The 19,022-nt window shown below is 36.3% G+C and overlaps 1 protein-coding gene across 1 annotated transcript in view; it reads left to right on the forward strand.

The window, feature by feature from the left end:
- Positions 1 to 664: 664 nt before the first annotated feature.
- The window catches only part of FANCM (FA complementation group M), a 61,608-nt gene continuing 43,250 nt past the window's right edge, over positions 665 to 19,022 (forward strand). Inside the window, exons 1-8 of the mRNA XM_045799326.2 lie at positions 665 to 1,313; positions 1,887 to 2,059; positions 4,664 to 4,741; positions 9,934 to 10,092; positions 14,709 to 14,840; positions 16,523 to 16,655; positions 17,138 to 17,263; positions 18,149 to 18,232. Coding sequence (XP_045655282.2) covers positions 797 to 1,313; positions 1,887 to 2,059; positions 4,664 to 4,741; positions 9,934 to 10,092; positions 14,709 to 14,840; positions 16,523 to 16,655; positions 17,138 to 17,263; positions 18,149 to 18,232 — 1,402 coding nt within the window. The 5' untranslated portion in view covers positions 665 to 796. The remainder of the gene's footprint in view (positions 1,314 to 1,886; positions 2,060 to 4,663; positions 4,742 to 9,933; positions 10,093 to 14,708; positions 14,841 to 16,522; positions 16,656 to 17,137; positions 17,264 to 18,148; positions 18,233 to 19,022) is intronic.

Genomic DNA, 19,022 nt, shown 5'->3' on the forward strand with positions numbered 1-19,022 from the left:
AGTTGCCAAGGTTTAGAGTGGAGAAACTGGGAATTGTATCCCAGACTGAGGTAGAAAGCTATCGCTAGAATAGAATAATACCACACCTACGCGCACTTGCTCTATATCATTTATGAAGATGTAATGGTGGAGTATCAGGAAAGCCTTAGTTGTTTTCCTTCGGATTTCCCGACTAATACGGGACCAAACCATTCTCTTCCCTCTTAACAATAAAAATAGTAAGATAATGGTCTGCCTTTCCAAATACTGTGAAAAAGAGACCAGGCATTTTTTTTTCTCAACTTGGATAAAGAAATAAGATATTTAATTCTATCTAACCCTTTTGTTTTTCATCTCTTCTTCCGATTTAAAAATACAGCCAACGAGGCATAAGAAGTGTTCGCTCAATAACGTTAAATTCACAAAAAATATGGGTATCCGTTGTCCCTAGGATCTCAAAGTTATTTATTTTTTTTTATCACATGAAGCAATATCATTTTAGGAATGAGGCCCGGTCACAGTCATTGGGAACGGAACTTATATTCAGAGTCTAGGGAGAAACTGAACAGCGGACCAAATTTAGACTAACGCCATAACAATGCGCATGCGTCTCCGGAAGCCTCGAGGGTTTCCGGGAAGCCAGCCAATCATATTGCCGACGCAAACTCAGTGGCGGTATTTTCAACAAGAACAGGCTGCAGTCCCGCCCTCACGTTCCACTGTTTTGTGCGAAGGTAACTGATGGGGATCCGAATGGTGGCGGTTGAGCTGTTGGAACTGCTAGCGTCTGAGAGGAGCCTTTGTGGTCGTCAGCCTAATGAGCGGACGGCAAAGAACGCTTTTCCAGACGTGGGGCTCAAGCATTTCTCGATCCGCCGGAGCTCCGGGTTGCAGCTCTGGACCTGAGCGGCCTCAGAGCCCTGGCATCTCTAGAGCACATTTACCTCTAGCTGCTGAAGCTGCCGAGGCTCAGCGGGAGTCGGACGATGATGTACTGCTGGTTGCGGTGTATGAGGCAGAGCGGCAGTTGAGTTTAGAGAATGGCGGTTTCTGCACCTCAGCGGGCTCCCTGTGGATTTACCCTACTAATTGCCCAGTGCGGGACTACCAGCTGCACATTGCCCGGACCTCTCTGTTCTGCAACACGCTGGTGTGTCTGCCTACTGGGTTGGGAAAGACCTTTATTGCCGCTGTGGTCATGTACAATTTCTACCGGTGGTTCCCTTCCGGCAAAGTGGTCTTCATGGCCCCCACGAAACCTTTGGTGACACAGCAGATCGAAGCTTGCTACCGAGTGATGGGTATTCCGCAGTCCCACATGGCCGAAATGACAGGTATCTTAGAAAATGGGCTGATTTGAAATTAAGAGCGGGGTACTCGGGAAAGCACGCATTCTGGTGCAAATGGAGCTAAAGGAATTCCTGACCCATGAGGAATAGTCTCCAGATTACAGTACCCGTATTTTATATCCTTTCCCTTAAAGCATTATCTACTTGTAGCAAATCTGGCCCTCACAAAAAGGGTTGCTTTCCTTAGTTTTCAGAGACTCCCCGTAATTTTTTCGGAGCATTTTGAAGCGATTTGTGTGTATACCCCATCAGAAGTGATAAGAGGTTTTCTAACTTTCTTCCCCAGAAAGATTTCCCAGTTGAAGAATTTGCTTTTCTTCAGATATTATGCCATTTTGTAGGAATTCTCTAAAGACAGTGTAGTTGTGTCTCAGCATTGACATTTGCATCACAACACAGCTTTAAAATGTAACATTTCAATGATTTGTTAAATTGTTCTTGTCTGAAGGCAGATTACCAAAGCAGGACTGCATTCTGAAATTAGGCCAGATTATTTATAGATATTTTAAAGATAACGGTCCTGGTATTTAGAATGTAGGATGTCACTTTTGTTTACAGGATCTACTCAAGCTTTCATCAGGAAGGAAATATGGCGCAGTAAGAGAGTCCTTTTTCTTACACCTCAAGTCATGGTAAATGATCTTTCTAGAGGAGCTTGTCCTGCTGCTGAAATAAAGTGTCTAGTTATTGATGAAGCTCATAAAGCTCTTGGAAACTATGCTTATTGCCAGGTAATATTTCATTTAAAAGCATTTTGTACCGTGAATATATTGTTAAAGAGTATTTTGGTAAATACTTATTAATGATGGAAGTTATTGATTGTGTTATCATTATGAAAAAAACATTATTTCAACGAAGGAAATACTTCATTCAGATCAGTGTCTCTGCCTTTTTTTTTTTTTAATCCCTAACAAGATCATTAGTGTCAGGTGTAGATGATGAAAGCCTAGTCATGGTTGAGGCAGTGATCTAAAATAGGGTATGGGTGGGGTTTTGGAACAAAGATAATAATCCAAAGATTGGTAGCGGATATGCAGCGTCATTCCTTGACAGCTAGGTAAAATCATATTTAACTGTTGAGAGTTGTTACCAAGATTGAATGACATGATGTATGCAACATACCTAACACAGTGCCTTCTAGTTAAGTACTACATAAATACAAATTATAAAGGTGAGGAGGTGGGATATGCCTGCAGAGGTACTTAAGGTCCAGGTCATGAAGGCATTTGTATATTATGCTTAGCAGTTTGAATGTTCTTTGTAGGACATAGGGAATATAGGCGGTGGAGACTCATTTAAAAATGTTTACCTGGGGTGATACTTAAGATTTAAAAGAGGTTAGAAGAGAGAGGGCTAAAGGCAGGGTGTACAGTGAGGGAGAGGAGGAATTTAGGATGACTCCCGGGTTTCTGAATTGGAAGACTATGAGGATGTTGGTGCTCCTAGTCAAAATGGAGAGTTCTGCAGGTACAGAAGATTTGGGGTATTGTGGAAAGATAATGAATTTAGATTGTTGAGTTTGAAGTGTCCATGAGGAATCTAGCTATAGACACCCAGTGGGCAGTGGGCAGTGGGGGATAGAAGTATGAATCTCAATGGAGAGTTCTGAGCTGGAGATACAGATTTGAAAATGGTCAACATATAGGTGGTATGTAGGTAAAACTATAAGCTGGTGATATCAGGGAGAGGGTATAGAGTAAGAGTAGGAGGGAAAGTTGATTTTATTTAGTGCAAAAAGGTGAATTTACTGCCAGTTTGTGAATTTGTAGTTTCCCTGATTAAGGAACTTAAGTTTAAGTTAAGTTTATTGTATTATATCTCTGTGTTATCTTCTGGAGAATTGTTATCTTTCTTAGAATTGATTTTAGTCAAGAAATGGATGTAGGTGCTTTTCATATCTTTCCAAGTTAAATTAATACCCAGTGTGTTAAGGTTTCTGCTTGAGTGGGGCATTTAAAATTTTTTATTTTAAATCTGTGAATTTATTTTGTAGATTTAGCTTATACATAGCAACTTTAACTCAGTTATTTTCAAAAAATTTCTAGCATTGGGTCTTTTTTTTTTTTTTTTTCTTTTAAGTAGACTCCACATTGTGTGGACCCCATTGTGGGCCTTGAACTCACCACCCTGAGATTAAGACCTGGGCTGAGATCAAGAGTCAGACACTTAACCATCTTGAGCCAACGAGGCACCCCACTTTTTTTTTTTTTAATTACACAGCTTATGCTTTTATAAGAGTACAGTGGAGACATGCACTGATTTCATTAATATCCAGACCACCCTGAATGTTTATGGTGCCTTGAATATTATAGATGTAGATTCCAACAGGCATACCAACTCCATGAAGAATGTAGCTTCCTGGGTTACAAACACAGCACCATTTCCTCTTCTACAAAATGCATGAGAATCCTACTTGGATAAAAGTAATGTATTAGGGTTTGTCTTTCATCAGTTTCTACTTAGAACAATTCGGCGTTAAATACAATGTTGTATCTTAATATGTATTCTATATCATGTTAAAAAGAAACTCCATAAATAGTATTTTTTGAGATTAGTCAAGATTCAGTGTGAGTCTCACTGAATTCATCCTTTACATGGGTTAAAATAAGAGCGGTTTTTAGGTAATCTGGTTTTACTATTTCCTATATCTAATGCAGAACTATAGGATATTGAAAACTATTCCTGCAATTCAGTTTACTTAGGGGTCTTTTTTCGTTGTATTGGGGCCTCATGTGAAGGATCATATGGTAATTTGATGGAATATCCAATATTAATGATACCAAATGTAGGTGTTGAATTCATATGGCAACATCTAGAATGATGCTTGGTGCCACTGAGAAAATGTGTTAGAATTTAAAAGGAAAGTTGGATTTTTAAGGTCTTTTCCTTAAATATATATTTTTTTCATTTCAAATCTAATTTCATACTGGTATCTTTTTTTCTATTTTTATGTTATGACTTATCTTCATCTGGTAGGTGTGCATGTGTGTATAGCTGTAAGGCTAAAATATGGCCCACACAACAGACAGCAGACTCTTGTCTTCTTCCATTTGCCCTTGAATTAACTAAGTATTTTGATTTGCCTCTATATTAGGCCTTGACATTGTAGCTTTATGTATAGAAGAAACCCTAAGGTGTTTTTGATTGGTGTAGAGTAAAAACCTGAATTGTTTGGTCTTCAGATAATGTCACTCATGATTGTTCCATTCCTTAGACCGTCAATACTCTGACTATGAAATAATGATAATGGAACGTATATAATAGCTTGTTTAACAGAATCACTGTTGTTTTTGTATTGGATAGATGAAATTAAATAACTTCTTTTCTTTTTTAAGGTTGTAAGAGAACTAGTCAAATATACAAATCACTTTAGAATCTTGGCTCTTAGTGCCACACCAGGTAGTGATATAAAGGTAAGTAATATGTCTTTCCATTTTTTAACATTTAAGAAAACAAGAACTTTTGTATGGGCCCAGATCAGTTTGTCATTCTAGTATTTAGTTTGACATCAAGACACAACTTTTCTTGCACATGCCTATGTTTTCTTCTATGGTTGGAGATTAGTAGTTTTTATTTTTTTAATTAAAAAAAGGTTTTTTTTCAGTAGTAGTTTTTAGATGTCAGTATGCATAAGCAGTTTGTTAAAAGTACTAAATTTTTTTTTTTTTTAGATTTTATTTATTTATTTAACACAGATAGAGACAGCCAGCGAGAGAGGGAACACAACCAGGGGGAGTGGGAGAGGAAGAAGCAGGCTCATAGCGGAGGAGCCTGATGCGGGGCTTGATCCCATAATGCTGGGATCACGCCCTGAGCCGAAGGCAGATGCTTAACCGCTGTGCCACCCAGGCGCCCCAAAAGTATTAAATTTTTAAATACTATAAGTGTATTTTATTTTATTTTTAAAGATTTTATTTACTTATTTATTAGAGAGCAAGCATGTGTGCGTGCACAAAGGCAGGGGGAGGGACAGAGGGAGAGGGAGAAGCAGGCTCCGCGCTGAGCAAGGAGCCCAGCACCAGCCTAGATTCCAGGATACTGAGATCATGACCTGAATTGAAGGCAGATGCTTAAGCGACTGAGCTACCCAGGTGCCCCAGTATAAGTGTTTTTTAAATTGTTTAAGTTTTCAGGTTTTGTTTTTTTTTTTTTTTTAAGTTTTATTTTGAACTAAGACTTCAGAAAATCTGCAAAAATTGCAGTCTCAATCTCTCCTTTGCTCAGCTTCCCCTAGTGTTAACATATAACCATAGTAAAATTATCAAAACCAGGAAATTAACATTGGCACAGTACTAGTAACTATTCTGTAAACCTGAGTTGAATTTTTTGTTTTCCCACCACTGTCCTTTTCAGCTCCAGGGTCTGGTCCAGGATCTGAACTTGCATTTAGTTGTCATGTTTCAGTCCTTTCTGTCTGTGATAGTTTCTCAGTGTTTTCTTGTTTTTCATGACCTTGATGCTTTTAAGAGCAAATGCCAGTTACTTTGTAGAATATTCCTCAATTTGGGTTTGTCTGATGTTTTCTCATGATTGGAGTGAGGTTATGTATTTTTGTCAAGAATATTCCAGAAGTAATGTTGTACCTTTCTCAGTGCATGGTAGCAGAGACTACATGATGTTGCTTTGTCTTACTGCTGTTGCTGTTCATCTTGACTTGGTTAAGGTGATGTCTTCCCAGTTTCCGCATTTTAAAATTACTATTCCCCTTTGTAAGTAATAAGTATATACAGGGGATATACTCTGAGATTATGTAAATATTTTAGCATCCAGTGATGGTTCTTGCTTACAACTGTTATTTCTGTGGTGTTTGTCTGATCATTGTTTCCTTCTTCTCATTTCTTTTACATTTATTAATGTAAATTCTTTTGTAATGAAGAGCTGTTTCTTCTCTCCCATTTATTAATTTAATTCTTTGTATCAATATGGATTAATGGATATTTATTTTTTTCTATGGGCTACAGTCCACTGCTATCATTATTAATTTTGCTGCTCAGATTGTTCCAGCTTTGGCCATTGGGATCTCCTTTAAGATGGTGCCTGTGTGCTTTTGAACATCCCTTTTTTCCTTTTGATTACTTCCTATCTTGCATCACAAGATATTTATGCTCATTTAGTATTATTCATGCCCAGCCATGGAATCAGCCATTTCTCCAAGGAGCTCTGGTTTCCTTTATTAAAAGATAGTAAAAATGCAGGTTTTGAGCCCCATCTCATTACACTCTAATTTTAGTAGCTCTGAATTGTATTGGGCTTTGAAGACTTTCTAAGGTAAGTTTCAGTTCTGTCAAGTTGTAAGACTTTTTTCCTTCTGTCCATAGCTTTGATATTTTTCAGAAATTTCTATGTTGTCTCTCATCTTACTTCAATCACTTTTAACCATACTTGATTGTTTTTAATCACCTTTTAAGTCTTTGCTGAAATGTTGCCCCTTCAAAAAGTTTTGCTCTAAACTATCAAAAGATAGCTCTCCCTATCTTGTGATTTTCTTATTTTTTGAGTGTGTGATTTTCTTAATATTAATCATAATCTGTCTTTTTTTTTTACTTATACCTGTATTTGTTGTCTTTTTACCCTACGAAAATAGTAGCTATATGAATATAGAGATTACGTCTATCTTGGTCAAAGCTCTATTACCAACTCAATACTTGACATGTGGGAGTCATTCAAATATTTGTTGAATGAATGATTGAAAATATTAACATCTTACTCAGTTTTATAAAGTGGTCATAATTCCACTCCAGATTATGCGGACCCTCAGTAACTATAGTATACTGTATTAGGAACCCTACCAGGTGTTGGGAATACAAAGGTGATTAAGATGTGATTCCTATTGTAGAGGATTTTTTATTTAAAATTATATTTAGTTTGTTTGGGGCACCTGGCTGGCTCAGTCAGTAGAGCGTGTGACTCTTGAACTCAGTTGTGAGTTCAAGGTCCACGTTGGGGGGTAGAGAATACTTAAAAAAATAAATAAGAAATTACATTTAGGGGTGCCTGGGTGGCTCAGTCGTTAAGCGTCTGCCTTCGGCTCAGGGCGTGATCCCGGCGTTCTGGGATCGAGCTCCATATCAGGCTCCTCTGCTGGGAGCCTGCTTCTTCCTCTCCCACTCCCCCTGCTTGTGTTCCCTCTCTTGCTGGCTGTCTCTCTCTGTCAAATAAATAAATAAAATCTTAAAAAAAAAAAAAGAAATTACATTTAGTTTGTTTTTTGAAAACTCATGAGACTTTTCTAGCTTTAAAAAAAACCCTTAATTTCTGGACACTTTCAGGACTCCCCCCTCCCCCTTTGTTCATTTGTTCTTTCTTTCAACTCTTTTTTTTTTTTTTTTTAATTAAGATTTTATTTATTTGAGATAGAGCATAAGCGGGGAAGAGGCAGAGGGAGAAGCAGAAGCAGGCTCCCCACTGAGCAGGGAGCCAGACATGGGGCTCAATTCCAGAACCCGGGGGTCATGACCTGAGCTGAAGGCAGATGCTTAACTGACTGAGCCATCCAGGTGTCCTGAGGGAGAGAGTCTTAAGCAGACTCTGAGCACTGAGCATGGAGCCTGATACCAGGCTTGATCTCATAACCCTGAGATCATGACCTGAGCCGAAATCAAGAGTTGGGCATTTAACCAGCTCAGCCATTCGGGCACCCCAGTGATTTCACAATTCTGTACATTACTCAGTGCTCACCACAACGAGCGTAGTCACCATTTGTCACTATACAACATTATTACAGCATTATTGACTATATTCCCTATGCCGTACTTTTCATCTCTGTGACTTATAACAGGAAGTTTGTACTTCTTGATTCCCTTCACTTATTTTGCCCATCTCCCCACCCACTTCCTCTCTGGCAACCACCAGTTTTCTGTATTTAAAGTCTGTTTGCCATGGAACACTACATCAAAAACTAATGATGTACTGTATGGTGACTAACATAATGTAATAAAAAATGTAAAAAAATGAAGTCTGTTTGCTTTGTTTTTTAGATTCCACATATAAATGAAGTCATATGGCATTTGTTTTTCTCTGACTTATTTCATTTAGCATAATACCCTCTAGATCTATCCATGTTGTCACGAATGACATGATTTCATTTTTTTTATGGCTCAGTAATAGCGCATTGTGTGTGTGTGTGTACACACACACACATATATGTTCTTATTTATTTACTGACAGACACTTGGGTTGCTTTCATATCTTGGCTATTGTAAATAATGCTTCAATAGGTCTTTTACTTCCTTGGTTACATTTATTTCTAAGTATTTTATTCTTTTGGGTGCAGTTGTAAATTGAGTTTTCTTCATTTCTCTTTTTAAGATTTTAAGATTTTATTTGTCAGAAAGGAAGAGTGTGTGTGAGAGAGAGAGAGGGAAAGAAAGAGCGCAGGCAGAGGGAGAAGCAGGCTCCCCACCGTGCAAAGAGCCCGACATGGGACTTGATTGCAGGACCCTGGGGTCATGAACTGAGCTGAAGGCAGACACTTAACTGAATGGGCAACCCAGGCGTCCTGTCCATTTCTCTTTCTACTACTTTGTTATCAGTGTATAGAAATGCAACAGATTTCTGTATATTGATTTTTGTATCCTGCAACTTTATTTTTTTATTTTTATTTTTTTAAAGATTTTATTTATTTATTCGACAGAGATAGAGACAGCCAGCGAGAGAGGGAACACAGCAGGGGGAGTGGGAGAGGAAGAAGCAGGCTCATAGCTGAGGAGCCCAATGTGGGGCTCGATCCCATAACGCCGGGATCACGCCCTGAGCCGAAGGCAGATGCTTAACCGCTGTGCCACCCAGGCGCCCCATGCGACTTTATTGAATTCATTTATTCTGAGTTTTTCGGTGGAGTATTTAGGGTTCTTTCTTTCAATTCTTGATCACAGTTTGTACTGGAGTTTAATAGTACAGTAGTTCTTTATACCAACAGGTTATATGTTTTTGCTTCAGTTACCCAGTTTCAGAATAAAATTTTTTTATAAGCTTTGGGTGAAGGAAATTAGAAGTATATCCAGCAATATATTCATATCCTATGTATTGATTTAAATGGAAAATATTCCACTAATTTATCAATAATTGATTTAGTATAGTATATGCCCTATACCCTCAATTTCTTAACAAGCGAATTTGTAAAGCGTTCCTAAGGTACATTTGTGTCCTTTAATAGTAATAAGACTTCTTTGTTCTTCCCACAAAAAATTCACTGGAAAAAAGTGTTTGCCAGGGAACCAGGAAATCTGGGTTGTAGTTCTGGCTCTAAAATTGACTATGTTATGTAATGTTTTGGGGATTTTGCTAACCCAAAACTTGTGTTTTGTCTGAGTCTTCATAAAATGTAGATGGAAGGAATATATCACTGCTATTGAAAAGTGCAAAATATGTTTGAGGAACTTGTTGGACGTTTACTAATATTCTTATTTCTTGGATGCTTGGCTGGAAGGGCTGAATGAAAGATGTTTCAAAGCCTTATCTTCCTCTTGTAGTACTTCTGATGTAATTTATAGTTAAAAAAAAAAAAGAAGTTTAATGATATGAATTCTAAATTTTACCACTATTTTATTTTTGTTGGTAACCTAACCTTAAAAATTTAACAGGTACTGTACTTGATTTTGTGTAGGCTGTTCAACAGGTTATTACTAACCTACGAATTGGGCAGATAGAACTTCGTTCTGAAGATTCTCCAGATATTTTGCCATACTCTCATGAAAGGCAAGTTGAAAAGCTAGTGGTTCCCCTAGGTGAAGAACTTGCAGCCATCCAAAAAGCATACATCCAGGTAAGCCGTTTTTATTACTATTCAGGGTTTTGATAAGTGAACTGTTAATGTCTTTATTTTATTTTGTAGAATCTGGCTGTGAGAATATGTAGTTATATCATTTTATATAATATGTTGAAAAACTCTTTGAAATTAAAATGGAATGAGTACCATGTTTTATTTGTTAGTTATTTTAAAGAGGAAATACAAAACGATGGACCATTTCTAAAGCCAATAATGGCCTTATTTTTTAAAGTATACCTATTAATTACAGACACACATATAAATTGCAGAGTATACAAAAACCTAAGTGTATATAGCTCAGTGAATTTTCACATAGGAAACACACTTATAACACATGTCCAGATTTAACTAGAAGTTTCTTTTAAGAAAATATATTTTCAGTATTTTCCTTCTGGATCCCTTATATAGCAGTGATTCTCAACTGAAGGCAGTTTTGCCCACCTGGTGACATTTGACAATGTCTTGATACATTTCTGGTTGTCATAACTGGAGGGGGTAGAGAGTAGACTTACTACTAGAATCTAATGTGTGGAAGCTAAGAATGCTGCTTAACATTCTGTAATGAACAAGAATAGCCCCCCAGGGGCGCCTGGGTGGCTCAGTCGTTAAGCGTCTGCCTTCGGCTCAGGTCATGATCCCAGAGTTCTGGAATCAGGCCCCGCATTGGGCTCCCTGCTCAGCAGGAAGTCTGCTTCTCCCTCTCCCACTCCCCTGCTTGTGTTCCCTCTCTCGCTGCCTCTCTCTCTGTCAAATAAATAAATAAAATCTTAAAAAAAAAAAAAAAGCCTCCCAACAACAAAGGATTATCTGGGCCAAATGTCAGTATTGTAGCTATTGAGAAATTGCTTAGCCAGTTATCAATTTCAATGGGAGAAATTTGAGGTAACACACCATTTTTCTATAGTTCATAATTACTGTCATGCTAGGAGAACATCTTGTTCTCGTATCTTCATTGTTACAGATTAAAGATGCCTGCAAATTCTTTGACACTCCTCCCATGGAGAGATAAGATGCATTTCCTTTTCCCTGTAATCTAGACTGGCTCTGTGACTGACTTTGACCAACAGAATGTGATAAACCTCAAGTAAGCCATGATGAACCTCAGCTAAACCGTATTCGGGAGAAAGGAGGAACCCGTAGATAGCTAGAATGGAGGGTGTAGACATATGGCTCCAGTTGAGGTATTACACTTAACATTCAGCCATTCAAGGCTCTAGACATCAAAGAGCAGAGATTAGCTGTCCCTGCAGTGCCCCGACAGAATTATTTTTTATATTTAACATTTTATCTTGCAATAGTTTTAGACTTTCAGGAAATATGCACAAATAGTATAGAGAGTTCCAGTGGGGAGATACTTTGAGACTACTCAAATGTCCTGTTTCTCAGCATATTTTTCTCTCTAATTTTAGTGTGCAATGGTGGTTCTTGCCTGCTGTGGTTACTTCTGTTGGGTTTGCCTAATCACGGTTTCTCCTTTCTCCTAATTCTTTTATGTTTGTCAATTAGAATGCAGACCTGTTTCTTCCTTTCATTTATTAATTCAATTCTTTGTGTCAGTATAGACCAATAGATATTTTTTTCCCTATCTGCTACTATCTAATACTGATATCAGTATGAATTTTTTTGCTCAGGTTGTTCCAGCTTTGGCCATTTATAGTTCCTTGTGTCCTTTAGACATGTACTTTTTTTTTTTTTTTAACACTTCTTAACTTTCTGGCCTCACAAGATATTTTGTGCTCATTTAGTATTTCTCATGTCCCAGCCATGGAAGCAACCATTTCTCCAAGGAATTCTTGTTACTTTTATGGAAGAATGGTATTTTGAAACCAAGATTTGTGTATTAGGTGTGCTCATTGTTAGTGTGGTATCTTGGCCTGAGCTCTCAGTGATGGGCTTGAATTCTTACCTGAAGAATTAGAATCATGAGCAAGTAAAATGGTTGTTTTAATTTATGATGTTTTCAAGTACTTTGCTATATAGGAATAGATAGCCAAAATATTCATCTATCATTTAACCTTTAATAAGTCTTTCTTAAAGAAAAGTTCTATAGGAATATGCTTTATTTTTGTTTTCAAATTATTTGTAACAAAAGTCTAAGCATTATTAATTTAAGATATGGCAAAGTATTTCCAGTAATCATTTCCTTTTTGATTAAGTTTTTTTTTATTTGAATATAGTTGGCACACAATGTTATAGTAGTTTTGGGTATACAGCATAGTGATTTGACAAATTTATATGTTTTGCTATGCTCACCACAAGTGTAGCTACCATCTGTCACCATACAACATTACTATATCATTGATTATATATCTTATGCTGTGCCTTTTATTCCCGTGACTTACTCATTCCATAACTGGAAGCCTATATCTCCCACTCCCCTTCACCTATTTTGCCCATTTTCTCAACCTCCTCCCATCTGGCAACCATTACTTTGTCTCTGTATATGTAGGTCTGATTCTGCTTTTTGTTTGCTTATTTGGTTTATTCATTTGGTTTTTTTTTAGATTCCGCATATGAGCAAAATCCTTTGGTATTTGTCTTTCTCTGTCTCACTTATTTCACTTATAATACCCTCTAGGTCTACCCATGTTGTCACAAATGGCATGATTTCGTCCCCTTTTTGACTATGTAATATTCCATTGTGTATATGTATCTATATATACACACCACATTTTCCTTATCCATTTGTCTACTGATGGACACTTGGGTTGCTTTCATATCTTGGCTCTTGTAAATAATGCTACAATAAACATAAAGTTACCTATATCTTTTAAAGTTAGTGTTTTCATTTCCTTTGGGTAAATACACAGTAGTGGAATTATTGGGTCATATGGTAGTTCTAATTTTTTGAGGAAACTCCATACTCTTTTCCACAGTGGCTATACCAATTTACATTCCCGGCAACACTGTATAAGGGTTCTTTTTCTCCGCATCCTCACCAATATTTGTTATTTCTCATCTTTTTGATTTGGCCATTCTGACAGATGTGAGGTGATAACTCATTGTGGTTTTGATTTGCATTTCCCTGATGATGAGTGATGTTTAAAAGATTTTATTTATTAGAGAGAGAGAGTGTGCACAAGTGAGGGGAGGGGCAAGATGGAGAGGGAGAAGCTGACTCCCCACTGAGCAGGGAGCCCAACATGGGGCTCCATCCCAGGACCCTGGGATCATGACCCGAGCCAAAGGCAGCTGCTTAACTGACTGAGCCACCCAGGCGCCACTCTGCTCATTTTTAAAATCAGATCTTTTTTTGGTGTTGAATTGTGTAAGCTCTTTATATATTTTGGATATTAACCCCTTATCGGATATATCATTTGCAAATATCTTCTCTAATTCAGTAGGTTGGCTTTTCATTTTGTTGATGGTTTCCTTTGTAATGCAGAGATTTATTTTTTTTCAATTTATTTTATTTATTTAATTAATCTTTTTAAGTAAACTCTTCACCCAATTTGGAGCTTGAACTCATGACCCCAAGATCAAGAGTCACATGCTCTACCAACTGAGCCAGGCATCTCCAGAAACTTTTTATTTTGATATAATAATCATCTACTTAATACATTTTGTCATGATTAAAATCATTCCATTTATAAGGATGTAAAAATTATAACTTGTATAAACACATATAATAGGCATTTCATTTTATTGATGCTTTTGGAGTGCTTCTGTAGGTAATATGATCAGCAAAGCTGGAAGGGAGGAAAAATAGAACTCTACTAAAATAGCCCTATTTTAGGAAATAGAATTAGGCAAAAATTTAAACAGTTAATTCCATATTGCTGTACTAGGTCTTCATCTCTAGGTCTCTGTTTTCCTTCACTGTGCCATCAAGCTCAACCTGCATCAGGACCTTTTGTCTGTTATTTCCTCTGCCTGATATGTTCTGTCTTTAGCACTTATCATCATTTGATGTCAACTCAAATATTACCTCTCTAGAGAGACCATCTGTGTTTACCTTAATTAACAGTGACCCCATTTCCCTCCAAAACTCTATAGCATTACTGTGTTTTAGGTTCTTAAATGCATTTATTGTAATAGAAACTTTGTTCACTCCTTATTCTTTGCTTCCCTTCATTGGATGTAAACTTTATGAAAGTAGTGACTTCATTTGTCTCAGCTACAAATTCCCAGCCTTTGGAAAAATGCTTGACATATACTAGATGCTTAATAAGTATTTCTTGAAAGAATGAATCAACAAATCAATTTGAATGTACTCAAGACATTTTGATTTAGTCAGCAAGACTACAAATATTTACCTATATGCCAGAATTTGTTCTTCATATTGAAGATGTAACAGTGAGAAATCAAAGGCCCTACATTCATTGCTTAGATTATAATGTATGTAGGTTGGGGAGGGAGGGGAATTAAGAAATACACAGATAAACGCATATGTTCTTAAATTATGGTTGGATCCAATGGTTGCTTGTGCTGACTATCCTATGGATGTTATCTGGGATAAATGTTAAGTACTTTTAAGTTTTTTTGTTATTTTATGTGTTTACTTAAAAATTTATTTTAAGACAAACTTTAGTATGTAACTTCTCTTTTAATATGTGAGAAAATGATTGTATTTGAAAGAGGACTTTTGAACTAAATTTCACTGAAATTTGCAGGTTTTGGAGGCATTTGCCAGTTCTTTGATTCAGAGGAATGTTTTGATGAGAAAGGATATCCCCAATCTAACAAAATACCAGATAATTTTGGCAAGAGATCAATTTAGGAAAAACCCATCTCCAAATATTGTGGTAGGTATTTTTAAATTAATTTTGAAGAGAGGTTAAGTTTTTATTTAGACCCAAGATAAAATGTAAATAAAAATTGTTTTTTGGTATATATTAGCTCATCAAGAATTTAGATATGATTTATATAGTTTATAAGAACCATGAAAAAAGTCTAGTGAAAATATACTTTAATGCTTTGAATTAAGGTAATTTTATCTTTTAACTTTTAATAAAGACCTGGTATTTTAGTTCATTTCTGTCAAAGTGCCATGAGAGGGTAGAACATACTAACTTTTAGACCTAGAGCATTTAGTCTTAACTCTTGATACTAGAGGTTGGAGAAAGCATCATAGTAAGCTTCTTATTTCTAATCTTCCTAGGAAAAAAAATAGATGGATAGGAACATACCTATCAAGCTAGGTCCAAAGTCAGAAGAGATGTTCACAAGCAGGAAAGCTCTGAGTCATTCTTTGAACTGAGAGGGAATGCATTTGCAAAAGAACAGAGACAATTGAATGAAGGTATAAAGGAGTCAGTGAACAAGCCAACATAGCTGACGTGAAAGATTAAGGAAGTCAGTTATGATAGTTAATCTAGGTTGTGAGCACATAACAGTAGCTTTAAATGTTACACCAAGAAATGTAGACTTTATCGTGTAGTATCTAGGGAACCACTAAGGGAACCTCTTCTGTAAAATACAGTATATTATATTAAACTTTAATAGAATGTTTTAATTTCTGCTAGGCATTGAAGGTTCATTGAAATTTCAGGTAGTAAATCTAAACCTCTTGAACTTGATCTTACTGATGAGAGTTTGTATTTTGCGAAGAGGTGGTTTAGGTAATGGGTACCATTTAAGGACATTAATCTCTACCCTGCAAACATTTAAAATGATTATTACTGATATTAAATGCTACTAAAGATGTAAGGTAGAGAATAATAGTCTTTATCTTGAATAAAGGAAAAGAATTAAAATTTATTCTCAGTGGTCTCTTTTAAAAATTATCCTGTCTTATAGTTATACCTGTTGTATGCTCTCATAAAAGGAATATGTATTTCACTTTTCCTTGAGAGTAGTGGTTAAAAGCACAAGGACCCTGAGCCAGATTTCATGGGTTGAAATACTGGCTCTACAGCTTCCTCATGTATAAAATGGGCATAACCATAGAACCTACCTCCCAGATGTTGGGATTAAACGAGTTTGTGTAAGTAATGTGCTTAGAACAGTGTCTGGTCCTAGGACAGCGTCAGATGTTATTATGGCATGTGTAGTTGGTGTTAAATGTTAGTGTTAAACTGTCTGATTAAATTTTGTTCTGGTGTCAGTAACATTTATAAGGATAGGCCATTATGTGATTTATTTTCCATCGTATCCCAAATATCTATCTCTGTGCTTGATATGTAGTAGGTACTTGTTAAATAGTTCTGAAAGAACAAATGAATATATATACTGCTAATAATTTACCTAGAAAGAGAAACGGTATATGAAATATTTTTCTGCATCACTTATTCTCTTTAAGATGCATGTTTCGTATTGAATTAAAGAAAAAAAATTAAAAAGGGACAGATTTTAAAATGGAAAATACACTGGCACTATGTCCTATGACATTCAATAGGTGGACCTTGAATAGAGTGGTAAGTTTCACACAGAACATGTATCTTTATTTCTTCCTCTGGTTAAATTCGGTATGTGCTTGTTTTTCTAGGGAATACAACAAGGCATAATTGAAGGAGAGTTTGCTATTTGTATTAGTTTATATCATGGTTATGAATTATTGCAGCAAATGGGAATGAGATCATTATATTTCTTCCTTTGTGGAATTATGGATGGAACTAAAGGTAAATTATATGAAATTATTTAAAGGAATAAGGACATATTGTTATTTTGGTTAAACATGTATCGAAGAGTTTGGGTTACTTAAAAATGCTTTATTTTAACAAGCAATAAAATAGGGGTGCCTGGCTGACTCCGTCAGTAGAGTGCGTAGCTCTCGATCTTGGGATCATGAGTTTGAGCCCTCCTTTGGGCCTAGAGATTATTTAAAAAAACAAAAACAAACAGAACAACAACAAAAACAACAAAGAGCAGTTAAATAGTTATGTAACAAATGATTACGCTTTTTTGTATTTGATAAATTAGTGATAGAAAGCAAGCCATTAATACAAATGTGAATGTGGAACTGGAAATAGTTGCTGGCTTTCATATTTAAATTAGAAAAATTTGTATTCATTGCTAAAGTTTAACTTCTTTTTAATAATAAGTTGGATTAATTTTGCTATTACATTTATTAATTTGGAAAATATTTTCCTAATTTCCGAAGGAATGACTCGGGCAAAAAATGAACTTAGCCGAAATGAGGACTTCATGAAACTCTATAATCATCTAGAGTGCATGTTTGCACATACACGCGGTACTTCAGCAAATGGCTTTTCTACTATCCAAAAAGGTCTAGTTTTTCTTTTAAAATTTTATATTATTTCTCTTTATCATATTGATTTTGAAATGTTGCTCCATTGATTCACGTGTCTATAATTATTTCTATAGCAATAGGTCTATTAAATGCTTAAAGATTTTATTCTTTAAGTTAGGATAAATATATATATTCCAAGTTTATAAACTTTAAATATATAGTAGATGTTAGTAGTAGTTGTTATTGTTAATGAAAATTCTCAGAACTACCAAAAACTGATTTATAGCTTAACTAAATACATATTTTTCCCTTCTGCTTTGCTGCTGATTTCCTTTGGATTCTCTTTCAGAATGAAATTATAATAAAAATTCAGGGGCGCCTGGGTGGCTCAGTCAGTTGAGCATCTGACTCTTGATTTCGGCTCAGGTCATGATCTCAGGGTTGTGAGACTGAGCCCCACTTTGGGCTTCACACTCAGTGGGGAATCTGCTGGAGATTCTCTCTCTCCCTCTCCCCTTTCACCCCATAAATAAATAATATAAATCTTTAAAGAAAATTTCAAGGTTTATTTTATAGTAGGGCTTATGTGCTACACAGATGCTACTATTTAAATAAACAGAAAAAAATTAAGTTTACAAATCTATTTTGAAGATTTTATTTATTCGAGAGAGAGAGAGAGTGTGTGAGCATGAGTTGGGGGAGAGGCAGAGTTAGAAGCAGACTCCCCGCTGAGCGGAGAGGCAGACGCAGGGCTTGATCCCAAGACCCTGAGATCATGACCTGAGCTGAAAGCAGATGCTTGACTGACTGAGCCACCCAGGCACCCCAAGAAATCTATTTTGACAAGGATAATTAAAATACATTAATGTAATTGAATGGAAAATATATAACAATTTTTTGGTGTTTTTGTTTTTGTTGCAGGAGATAAAAAAAATTTTTTCTATAGTCATCCAAAGTTAAAGAAATTAGAAGAAGTTGTAGTCGAACACTTCAAGTCATGGAATAGTAAGTCATGTTTGTAGCTTCAAGGCGAGACAAAGCTGCTGAAAGAGCTAAAACTCTGACCCATTAGTTTTTGCTTACACTTTATGGAGAAGATGGGCTTTTACTTACTAGGATAATAAACCTAAGAAAAAAAAGCTTTAAGAAATTTTGGGAGAGTGGGACAAGGGAAATGGTGGGAATGCTAAGAATAAGGTATTCTATGAAAAAGAAAATAAGTCTGGGGCAATAGAAGGTAAGCAGACAGTAAAGCAATATACAATATAATGGTGGGGAAAAGTAAAGCAGGTAAGGACATAGTCATGGAGGAGTGCTGTTTTATATAGGGTGTTAGAGAAAGCCTGTCTCTAGGGTGATGTTTGAGCTGTTACCTGATGGAAGTGAGGGAGAAAGCCTTGTAGATTTTTGGGGGGTGATCATACCAGGCAGAGAGAATAGTAGATTAAAAGTCCCTGAGGCAATGGGGTGTTTGATATGATTAAGGATCAGTAAACAAACCAATGCTGCTGGAGTAGTGTAATGAGGGTAAGAGTGGTTTAGGTGAAGATTGAAGAGGTGGCCAGGGACCACATCATATATGGCTTGTAGACCAAGTCAAGACTTTTGGTTTTTATTCTATAAATGTTTATGCTTTGTGAAACCATTGTAGGGACATTTAGAGCAGTAGAGTGATGTGATCTGACTTACATTTTTAAAAGATCACTCTGGTAGCTTTTGCTGAGTGTACACATTAGCCACTTAGGGGACTATTGTTACAGTTTAAGAAGATAACAGATGATGGTGACTTGTACCA

Source organism: Ursus americanus, chromosome 35 (genome assembly GCF_024610735.1).
Source record: "Ursus americanus isolate L20-20 chromosome 35, mUrsAme1.1.p, whole genome shotgun sequence".
Classification (NCBI taxonomy): Eukaryota; Metazoa; Chordata; class Mammalia; order Carnivora; family Ursidae; genus Ursus; species Ursus americanus.